At 42.7% G+C, this 12,140-nt stretch overlaps 1 protein-coding gene across 2 annotated transcripts in view; it reads left to right on the top strand.

The window, feature by feature from the left end:
• The window catches only part of LOC106573022 (reelin), a 318,605-nt gene that overhangs the window by 289,641 nt on the left and 16,824 nt on the right, over positions 1 to 12,140 (top strand). For both annotated transcript variants that reach the window (XM_045696831.1, XM_045696832.1), the window contains exons 56-63: positions 672 to 849; positions 1,114 to 1,289; positions 1,525 to 1,631; positions 1,765 to 2,007; positions 2,273 to 2,448; positions 2,634 to 2,707; positions 9,777 to 9,938; positions 10,247 to 10,404. In XM_045696831.1, the coding sequence (XP_045552787.1) occupies positions 672 to 849; positions 1,114 to 1,289; positions 1,525 to 1,631; positions 1,765 to 2,007; positions 2,273 to 2,448; positions 2,634 to 2,707; positions 9,777 to 9,938; positions 10,247 to 10,404 (1,274 nt within the window). The remainder of the gene's footprint in view (positions 1 to 671; positions 850 to 1,113; positions 1,290 to 1,524; positions 1,632 to 1,764; positions 2,008 to 2,272; positions 2,449 to 2,633; positions 2,708 to 9,776; positions 9,939 to 10,246; positions 10,405 to 12,140) is intronic.

Below are 12,140 nucleotides of genomic sequence, written 5' to 3'. Positions count from 1 at the left end.
AAACATGTCAAACGTTGTATAGCATAAATCATTAGGGCCTTTTTTAACCAGAACATGAATAATATTCAAGGTGGACGAATGCATACTCTTTTATAACGTATTGGAACGAGGGTACCCAACATGAACTCGCGCGCCAGGTGTCTAATGGGCCATCATCGTTCCATGGCTCTTGTTCGGTCAGATCTCCCTCCAGAAGACTCAAAACACTTTGTAAAGGCTGGTGACATCTAGTGGAAGCAATAGGAAGTGCCAAAATATTCCTCAGCCCCTGTGTTTTTCAATGGCATAGGTTTAAAGGTAATACAACACATCAGGTATCCACTTCCTGTCAGAAAATGTCTCAGGGTTTTGCCTGCCAAATGAGTTCTGTTATACTCACAGACACCATTCAAACAGTTTTAGAAACTTTAGAGTGTTTTCTATCCATATATAATAAGTATATGCATATTCTAGTTACTGGGTAGGATTAGTAACCAGATTAAATCGGGTACATTTTTTTATCCAGCCGTGCAAATACTGCCCCCTAGCCCTAACAGGTTAATCTTTATGACCCTCCTGTGTGTATTGTGTGTATGGCGGTGCATTTCTTTGGTTCAGCACTCTGATATCCAGTGGGCTGTGGAGAACTTCTACATCAGTTCTTAACCTACATTATGTGTTATGTTCTGCAGGGCGGTGCGTTTCCGGTTCTACCAGCAGCACAGTGATACCCAGTGGGCTGTGGAGAACTTCTACATTGGGCCATCGTGTGACAGTCATTGTGGGGGACATGGAGAGTGTCTGGACCAGCGATGTATCTGTGAACCAGGATTCACTGGACCCAGCTGCTACGCCAGCACTGCACTCAAGGTATCAATCAGTTAATCAATCTTTATTTATGTAGTACATTTCATATAATGACATACAAAGTGTCCCTATCTGGCTTGAAGGACCATTTATTTTGTTCACATAGCAAAAACAATGCAATTCAAAATGCAATTACATTGCCCTCCCCCTAGGGATTCTGCACCATGGCAGATTATGTGGCTCGGAACGTTTGTGTGTGTCAGACATAGTATGGACAAATGTCCATACTATGGACAATAAAGTATCTATTCTATTCTATTTCCCCAGACATCTCTGAAGGAGCGTTTTGACTGGGATGGGGCGCCGGGCCCTCAGTGGCAGGTGTTGGAGGGGGGTCGTCCCTGTACTGACTGTGGGGTTCTGGTGGAGGGGACCGCTTTGTACTTTGGAGGAGCAGACGCCAGGCAGGCCGTCACTGCTGACCTCGACCTCAGAGGAGCCAAGTTAGTACTTCTACTGATCAAAAGCCTGTCAACTTCACAGGATTTTGTTATAATATTCCCTTTCAGTTCCTACTACCACTCAAACTTTTCATAAGATATATCGTTTTTTCCATATGTTCTCTGAGATCACAATCGCTGGAACTGCTTCAGATGTGCACAGGTCGTTTATCTGTGTTTGAGTCCCGGCATAAGTACTCCACTGTTAATGGCTGTGTGAACTGTGTTTTATGATCAGGTTTGTAGAGTACTGGGCCAGGATAGGAAGTGAAGACAACATGACCATGTGCCATCGCCCTACCTGTCGCAAAGAGGGAGTGCTGCTGGACTACTCCAAAGACGGAGGTAAACTGTCAAACTGTACTAAACAGTAGTAAACTGATGTAAAGTTTAGTTTGTAGTAGATGTAATCTTTAGTACACTGATGAAAAATAGAGGATTTTTTCCCCCCTGAGATTTCATTCATGCCCCCCCCCAGGTGTGTCATGGACCCTGCTTCATGAGATGGACTATCTGAAGTACGTGTCTGTAAGGCGTGATTACATTGTTTTACCAGAGGGGGCGCTGTCTAACACCACGCGGCTGCGGTGGTGGCAGCCCTTCTCTGTCTCCTCCGGTCTGGCATCACCCGGGCTGGAGCGTGCTCAGTGGGCTATAGATAACATCCTGGTGGGAGGGTCTGACATCAACCCCTCCACCCTGCTCGACACCTTCGATGACGGTAAACACAGCATAGAATAACGTAATATTGGATAACAAAACATAACATTAATCCCTCCACCATGCTGGACATCTTTGATGATGGTAGATAGTTTGTGCTGAAACACTTCTGACATGGAATGGGAGGTGAAAGTGTAAAGTTGAATCTGGGCTCTGTTTTGTCCTGTTGTTGATTGTGAAGGTGTCTTAAGCTTGCCATTTTACTCTCCTTATCTCTCTTGAATAATATTCTGAAATTTTCTGGATCCTCTCTCTCTCTCTCCCAGAGGGTGTGTCCCATGAGGAGAGCTGGAGCTTCTATCCCAACGCGGTGCGTACGGCTGGGTTTTGTGGCAACCCATCCTTCCACCTCTACTGGCCCAACAAGAACCAGGACAAAACACACAACATCCTAGCCACCCGAGAGCTTATAGTACAGCCTGGATACATCCTACAGTTCAAGGTATCGTTCAAGCACTTATAGACTGGCTAAATTCTATAGTTCAAGGTGCTACCTCTTAGCATTTACAACATGGCTACATTTGACAGTTTAAAATCATTATCATAATCTACAAACAGAGGTCCAAGAATCGATCCCTGTGGAACCCCAAAACTTACTTGTGACTCTCTCTGTCTCGCTGTATGTAGATTGTGGTGGGCTGTGAGGCAGACAGCTGTGAAGACCACCATTCTGTCCTCCTGCAGTACAGGAAGGATGCCAGGTAGGAGAGATTTCTTCCTATGTGCTAACTTACAGTGCTGGGACAAATATATTGGCACCCTTCCATTTTCTTAAATAATTCCCTATTTCTTCTCAAATTTGTCACCACACCATGTTAATGGATTTTATTTTTGTAAATTTAAGTTTACAATTTTAATTTAGAAAATGAAGACAAATGGCTTGGACAGAAATATTGGCACTTTTTTTGGTGCAGAATCTGCTCTAATCCTTCCAGGCTGGAAGGGTGCCCTCTACCAACTGCTGTTTTCAGCTCTCCCCATAGGTTATGGATGGGATTCAGATCTGGACTCTTCACTGGCAACTCCAGTTTCTTGAACCATTCCAGGGTGCTTTTGATGAGTGTTTGGGGTTGTTGTCCTGAATGCAGACCCATTACCTTCAACAGAGCTACAGTAGACTTTACGGTGAAATGTATGCTTACGAGCCTTTCTCAACAATACATAGTTTCAAAATAAAATTGAAACACAAAATGAGTAAAATAAAATAAACAATACAATACACAGGGAGTACCAGCACCAGATCAATGTGCTGTAATCACTGCCAAATGTGCTTCAACAATTTACTGAGTAAAGGGTCTGAATACTTATGTAAATGTACTATTTCAGTTGTTGTTTTTTAATACAGTTGCAAAAAAATCGAGAAACGTGTTTTTGCTTTGAGATTATTGGGTATTGTGTGTAGATTGTTGACGGGAAAAAATAAATCTCATCCATTTTAGAATAATGCTGTAAGGTAACAAAATGTGGAAAAAGTCAAGGGGTCTGAATATTTTCCGTAATCACTGTATGTACATGAAGGCAGGGTAAAGTGACTAGACATCAGGATATATAATAATTGTTAAGTTCATGTTTTAAGTATCCCTATATTTCTGTTATTACGGGGCTATCACTCAGTCAAGAGTGCGCCTGCGCAGGAAATTAGTTCGTGGATGGACCTAGCCGTGAGTGTAATGGCTACCTTGTAGTGTGTTCATACAGTATAGTAAACTTTGTTAAACTGGAACCTTGTCGTTGTGTCATTTCGAGTTAACATTGGTAGCAGAGGATGGCTAATAACTACAATGTGCCACCTCGCTTCGACGAGAAGAGGTCGTACGAAAGTTGGAAAAATGAACTTGGAATCTGGACACGGGTTACTAATCTGGACGCGAAAAAGCAAGCACTTGCGGTGGTATTATCGCTCGAGGGAAGAGCGAGAGATACAGCACTGGAAATATCCGTTGAGGATTTGAACAATGATGATGGTATGGGAACTTTGATCAGAGCACTGGATTCTGTATTTCTTAAAGAAGAGAAAGACTGTGCCTACGAGGCATATTCAAACTTTGACAGTGTTTCGAGAGATATTTTGGTTGCAATGACGGACTACATCATTGATTTCGAACAAAGGTACAATAGGATGCGCAAGTACGACATGGTTCTCCCGGATGCAGTGTTAGCTTTCAAGTTGCTAGATACTGCCTGTCTAGATGGTAGGGAGAAACAGTTGGCTTTGACTGCTTGTACTGTACTGACTTTTGCATCAATGAAGTCGGCACTAAAAATAATTTTTGGTGAAAAGACGTCTGTCGCGCCGTTAACAGGTGGAATGCAAGTGAGTGACGGAGCATATTACACTGAGCAGCAGAGAAAAGGCGCCAAAAAGTCACGTTCTCAAGACAACCTGAAGAGGGCGCCATTTCCCGGAACAAATCCACTGGACAAATATGGAAGGAGATCAAAATGTGCTGTTTGTCAAAGCACTTACCATTGGGTTAAAGACTGTCCTCATAAAAATTAACAAGTTAAACTAACAGAGGAAAATGTAAACACAGATATAGAGCAGTGTAACATTACACTGTTTTCAAATGAATCTGCTTCTGATACTGAGATTTTTATAGTTGAATCCTTAGGATCTGCTGTGATTGATACTGCATGTACACGGACAGTGTGTGGTGCAAAATGGCTTGATAGCTATGTTAGTGAACTAAATATGAAAGAAGTACAAAATATGATTGACACACCAAGCAACAGAGCTTTCAAATTTGGAGATGGGAGAATTGTCCATTCTACCAAGAGAGTTAAGATACCAGCAAAAATTGGTCAGACTAAGTGTCACATTGAAACAGAGGTGGTCCCTACAGATATCCCCTTACTATTAAGCAAAGCTTCCCTCAAGAAGGCAGGGGCTGTACTAGACATAAAAAATGACAAGGCAGTGATGTTTAAACAACCAGTGACTCTTGAACTTACTACCTCAGGCCACTATTGTGTAAACATTTTAGACAAAGACATCACACAGAATCCATGCAAAAATGAGATTCGGACGGACACAGAGCACATGGAGATTCTGACAGTCACAGAGAATATGAACACAAAAGAAAAACGCAAAGTATTGTTAAAGCTTCACAAACAGTTTGGACATGCTACAGTTGACAGACTTCAGAAGTTACTCAGCAGTTCAGGGAATAATGATGATGAGAGTATTTCCATTCTACAGCAGATAGTTAACCTCTATGGGCTAGGTGGGACGCTTGCGTGCGTTCCAGACACTATCCGAAATAGTAAAGAAGTGTCGCGCGCATGGCGCAATTCGTGACAATAAAATTCTAAATATTCCATTACCGTACTTCGAAGCATGTCAACCGCTGTTTAAAATAAATTTTTACGACATTTTTCTCGTAGAAAAGCGATAATATTCCGACAGGGAATCTCCTTTTCGGCAAACAGAGGAAAAAAATCCCAAACGCGGGGGCGGTCAGGGTCACGCGCATAAGCCCAGTGTCCCTTGATCGGCCACTTGAGAAAGGCGATAATGTGTTTCAGCCTGGGGCTGGAATGACGACATTCTGTTTTTTCCCGGGCTCTGAGCGCCTATGGACGACGTGGGAAGTGTCACGTTAGAGCAGAGATCCTTAGTAAATGATAGAGATGGAAAAGAAGTTCAAGAAATGGTCAGACAGGCCACTTCCTGTAAAGGAATCTCTCAGGTTTTGACCTGCCATTTGAGTTCTGTTATACTCACAGACACCATTCAAACAGTTTTAGAAAATGTAGGGTGTTTTCTATCCATATGTAATAAGTATATGCATATTCTAGTTACTGGGTAGGAGTGGTAACCAGATTAAATCGGGTATATTTTTTATCCAGCCGTGTCAATACTGCCCCCTAGCCCTAACAGGTTAACAATTGTGAGACATGTCAAAAATACAGTAAACCTAAGCCCAAACCAGCTGTTGGTTTGCCACTAGCTTCCAAGTACAATGAAACAGTGGCTGTAGATCTACATGAGTTAGCACCAAGTGTGTGGTACCTTCACATAAAGAAATAAGAGAAATGGCAGAGAAATTCAACATGGAAGTAAAGACAACTGCTGCATACAGTCCATGGAGCAATGGACTTCTGGAGAGACACAATCAAACACTCACAGAGATCATGCTGAAAGTGAAGCAAGACAATGGATGTGACTGGAACACAGCCCTAGATTGGGCTTTGATGGCAAAAAACTCAATGCACAATGTTCATGGTTACAGCCCATACCAACTAGTGTTCGGGCAGAACCCTAATCTTCCCTCTGTACTGGTTGACAAGCCACCAGCACTAGAAGGGGCCAGTGTGAGTGCATGGGTGGGACAGCACCTTTCAGCACTACATGCAGCGAGAAAAGCGTTCACTGAAGCAGAGTGCTCAGAAAGAATTCGCAGGGCTCTGCGTAAACAGCTACAACCCACCGATGAGAAGTACGAAACTGGAAACAAAGTGTACTACAAACGAGTTGACTGTCAAGAGTGGAAGGGACCGGGAGTAGTCATTGGCCAAGATGGTGTGGTGATATTTGTGAGGCACGGAGGCATCATTGTCAGGGTGCATCACTCAAGATTGCGGAAAGTAAATAATCAACAAGATAGAGGGGCTGTTGCTGAGAATCATCCTAATGAAAAGGAGACAGTAACAGACACAAACCTACCAGATGTCACATCCAATGATATGGACACTGAAACTGACACAGGAAATGGATCAGAGACCTTCAACCATGCCACAGATAATACTGTTGAGCGTTCAAATCAGGAAAACATTCAACAACAGCCGCATGTGTTAAGAGAACATGGTTGTTCCAATCTGAAAAACTGGACAAACTGTTAAATACATGGACAGAGAAAGTGGTATTCCACATACAGCAACCGTCATTGGACGAGCAGGAAAAGCCAAAGGAAAACACCAGAACTGGTACAACTTGCAGTACTCTGAACCAGTTACACTTTCTGGTACAACAGGGTCAGCTGACCTGTCACTTGTAGATAATCTCAGAATTGAACCAATGGAAAATCGAAAAAAACAGAATGACATTCAAAATGATGATGTACTTGAAACAAAGGACGTGTCATTTGACTCAGCTAAGCTAGATGAGCTCAGTAATTGGAGGAAAAATGGAGTGTTTGAGGAAGTTACAGACATTGGCCAAAAATGTGTCTCAACAAGGTGGGTGTGTACCCTTAAAGAGTCCTTAACTGGAATAGTGCCTAAAGCACGTCTAGTGGCTAGAGGTTTTGAGGAGCTGGCTGCTAAACAACTCCCAAAAGACTCACCGACATGCGCCTCAGAGTCACTCAGATTGCTGATGTCAGTGATCTGCCAGAAACAATGGAAACTTAATTCCATAGACATCAAATCTGCATTTTTGCAGGGAACAGAGCTGTCAAGGGACATTCACATCCGACCTCCGCCTGAAGCTAAATGCGAAGGAACACTGTGGAAACTAAAGAAGTGTGTGTATGGACTGGCAGATGCATCACTCTACTGGTACAACAAAGTCAAGGTAACAATGCTGAGTACAGGTGGAAAACTGTCACAAGTGGATCCTGCAGTCTTCTATTGGCTTGATCAAGACTGCAGTGTGACTGGAGTACTTGCCTGTCATGTTGATGACTTTATCTGGGGTGGCTCACAGACCTTTGCTACAACTGTGATTCCACACCTCAAATCTGTTTTCCAGGTCGGCCGTGAGGAGCATGATAATTTTTGTTATGTTGGCATAGAGTTTATTACAGTTGATGGGACAATACTGATGCAACAGGAGAGCTATATCAAGAATCTTCAACCCATTCACATGGATTCTTCAAGAGCCGTACAAAGGAATTCCCCTCTATGTGGAATTGAAGCTGATCAATTGAGGTCAAAGATAGGACAAATTTTATGAGTTGCTAGACAGAGTAGACCTGATGTAATGTTTGATGGTTGCAACTTGGCATCTAACACAAAACACGCCACTGTACAAACCATTCATGAGGCAAACAAAGTTGTTCGTAAACTGAAATCACAACAAGTGACTTTAAAGTTTCAGCATGTTGGAAAAGATGACTCTTTGAAACTAGTTGTCTTCAGTGTTGCTTCGCTAGGGAACCTTACAGATGGAGGCACACAAGGTGGACATCTAATCGTGTTAATGGGTGAAGGAGGAAGATTCTCGCCTATCTGTTGGCAGTCAAAAAGGATCAGAAGGGTTGTCCGAAGCACACTTGCTGGAGAAACACTTGCTCTTGCGGATAGAATTGACAATGCGATCTTTCTTGCAACTCTGTTCTCAGAGCTTACCACTGGTGAGACAAAACGGCACATTCTACCTGTAGTTTGTGTCACTGACAACTACTCATTAGTTGATGCTTTGAAGTCAACCAAGTCTGTCACAGAGAAAAGACTTCGTCTTGAGATTAGCAGCATCAAGGAACTTATTCAAGCACAGAGAATCCAGCGGATTCTGTGGTCGACCACAAAGGAACAGCTTGCTGACTGTCTGACTAAAAAAGGAGCATCCGGTCTTGTGCTCCTACAGGCTCTCAGTAATGGAAAGTGGCAGCTTGAGTAATACAAATAAAAACTGTCACACAACCCATTTGTAATGGGGAACTTAAATAATACTTGGACATTTAATTATGTTCTTGATGTTTAATTTGTCTTTAAAGAAAAGGGGGAGATTGTTAAGTTCATGTTTTAAGTATCCCTATATTTCTGTTATTACGGGGCTATCACTCAGTCAAGAGTGCGCCTGCGCAGGAAATTAGTTCGTGGATGGACCTAGCCGTGAGTGTAATGGCTACCTTGTAGTGTGTTCATACAGTATAGTAAACTTTGTTAAACTGGAACCTTGTCGTTGTGTCATTTCGAGTTAACAATAATAAGAGTAAAATAAAGAACAGAGTAGCAGCAGCAAATGATGAGTGAAAAAGTGTGTGAGCGTGAACTTCTCAAACTCAACTGAGCAAGCCTAAATCCTGGGAATGTCACGCCCTGACCTTGGAGATCCTTTATTCTCTAGTTTGGTTAGGTCGGGGTGTGACTAGGGTGGGCATTCTAGTTTCTTTATTTCTAGGTTGGCTTGGTATGGTTCCCAATCAGAGGCAGCTGTCTATCGTTGTCTCGATTGGGGATCATATTTGGTCAGCTTTTCCCACCAGTTGGTGGTGGGATCTTGTTTGTGTATAGTTGCCTTGAGCACTGCATATCTTCACGTTTGTTTTTGTTCTTTATTGTTTCTTTGCCGGTTCACGTAATAAAGACGATGAACCCAAACCACGCTGCATTTTGGTCCGATTTTTACAACAACGGCCGTGACAGGGAAAACATTTCTGTGGACCAATTAAACAACGCTGTGTTTACTGACGACCAAATGAAGCATTCAATGAAAAGAATAGCCTCCCTACAATCGAAGATGTGGGAGGTTTTGTAATGCTGCGGGGTTGCTTTGATGCTTCTGGTACTGGAGTCCTTGAACATGTGCAAGGTATCATAAAATCAGCAGATGATCAGGTGTTTTTAAGTCAATGTTCAACTCAGTGTCCAGAAACGGGGTCTCCATTGAACATTGTGGATCTTCCAGCAGGACAACAACCCCAAACCCACATCTAAAAGCACCCAGGAATGGTTCATAAAAAGATGCTGGACTCTTCTGGACTGGCCAGATCTGATTCACATCCATAACCTTGGTGGAGGGCACCCCTCCAACATTTAAGAATTAGAGCAGTTTACAATACAATCCTCTTTCTTCCTTCCCTCTCCACCCTCTCTTCTCTCCAGGTCTGACTCATGGCAGCTGGTCCAGTCAGAGTGTCTTCCCTCCTCTGTGAACAACGTGGGCTGCTCTCCCTTCATGTTCCATGAATCTACCATCTACAGTCCTGTCAACAGCTCTACCTGGACCAGAGTCACAGTCCAGCTGCCTGACCACGTCTCCTCAGGGTAGGACCGCTTTTGCAAATTAGCCTTTTGCCACTCACTAAGCTAGCAAGGTAACAAACTGGCTAATGATGTTTGTTGTGGGTAACTAAATGTGAGCATTCCATGCAGGAGCAGAACAGTTCTCTGAAAGAGAAGAGAAGCATCTGAACCAGCATTTTATTTCTGTGTCTGAAGGGTGATCAAGGCTGTTATCAACGAGCTTCTATAAGGAACATTTGTGTCTGTAAAGGGTTTCTCTCTCAGTTCCGCTCTTTCTTGTCACAGCTCTATAACTCTTTTTCTCTCTCACACTCACCCTTCTCCTGCAGTGCCACGCAGTTCCGTTGGATCCAGAAGGAGGGCGTTGGCGAGCGTCATGGCTGGGGGGTGGACCACATGTACATTGGGGAGGCGTGCCCAGGGCTGTGTAGTGGTCATGGTTACTGTACTAGCGGATTGGTCTGTATCTGTGACGAGGGACACCATGGTGGGTCTGACTGAGTACCACACAAACTCTAACCCAGGGGTCACCAACACGGTGCCCGCGGGCACCAGGTCGCCCCCAGGGACCACATGAGTCGCCCGCAGGCCTGGTCTAAAAATAGCACAACTCACTAGTGAGCTGCGTCTGAAATTTAATTGTATTCTGTTGCTATTCTTTTTAACCTCTTACATCTAGATGTTCCGCTAGCGGAACACCTGCTCCAATATCCAATGATAGGCGTGGCGCGAATTACAAATTCCTCAAAAATACAAAAACTTCAATTTTCAAACATATGACTATTTCACAGCATTTTAAAGACAAGACTCTTCTTTATCTAACCACACTGTCCGATTTTAAAAAGGCTTTACAGCGAAAGCAAAACATTAGATTATGTCAGCAGAGTACCCAGCCAGAAATAATCAGACACCCATTTTTCAAGCTAGCATATAATGTCACAAAAACCCAGAAGACAGCTAAATGCAGCACTAACCTTTGATGATCTTCATCAGATGACAACCCTAGGACATTATGTTATACAATACATGCATGTTTTGTTCAATCAAGTTCATATTTATATCAAAAAACAGCTTTTTACATTAGCATGTGACGTTCAGAACTAGCATACCCCCCGCAAACTTCCGGGGAATTTACTAACAATTTACTAAATTACTCACGATAAACGTTCACAAAAAGCATAACAATTATTTTAAGAATTATAGATACAGAACTCCTCTATGCACTCGATATGTCCGATTTTAAAATAGCTTTTTGGTGAAAGCACATTTTGCAATATTCTAAGTACATAGCCCAGCCATCACGGGCTAGCTATTTAGACACCCGGCATGTTTAGCCTTCACCAAAATCAGATTTACTATAACAAAAATGTTATTACCTTTGTTGTCTTCATCAGAATGCACTCCCAGGACTGCTACTTCAATAACAAATGTTGGTTTGGTCCCAAATAATCCATCGTTATATCCGAATAGGGGCGTTTTATTCGTGCGTTCCAGAAACTATCCGAAATGGTAAATCAGGGTCGCGCGCATGGCGCAATTCGTGACAAAACATTTCTAAATATTCCATTACCGTACTTCGAAGCATGTCAACCGCTGTTTAAAATCAATTTTTATGCTATTTATCTCGTAAAAAAGCGATAATATTCCGACCGGGTATCTCCTTTTCAGCAAACAGAGGAAAAATCACAAAGACGGGGGCGGCCAGTCCACGCGCCTAAGCCCACAGTCCCTTGATCGGCCACTTGAGAAAGGCGATAATGTGTTTCAGCCTGGGGCTGGAATGACGACATTCAGGTTTTTCCCGGGCTCTGAGAGCCTATTGGAACCGTGGGAAGTGTCACGTTAGAGCAGAGATCCTTTGTAAAAGATAGAGATGGCAAAGAAGTTCAAGAAATGGTCAGACAGGCCACTTCCTGTAAAGGAATCTCTCAGGTTTTGACCTGCCATTTGAGTTCTGTTATACTCACAGACACCATACAAACAGTTTTAGAAACTTTAGGGTGTTTTCTATCCAAAGCCAATAATTATATGCATATTCTAGTTACTGGGCAGGAGTAGTAACCAGATTAAATCGGGTACGTTTTTTATCCAGCCGTGAAAATACTTCCCCCTAGCCATAACAGGTTAATCACACTTGCATTTATATATATTTAAAAATGACAATATATTTAAAATATTTTAATTATATATGAGTTTAGATAAGTTTAGGTGAACTCTGACCTA

The sequence above is a fragment of the Salmo salar genome, chromosome ssa16 (assembly GCF_905237065.1).
Source record: "Salmo salar chromosome ssa16, Ssal_v3.1, whole genome shotgun sequence".
Taxonomy (NCBI): domain Eukaryota; kingdom Metazoa; phylum Chordata; class Actinopteri; order Salmoniformes; family Salmonidae; genus Salmo; species Salmo salar.
Note: the sequence above shows the minus strand (reverse complement) of the source record. Positions and strands in the feature narration are given on the sequence as shown.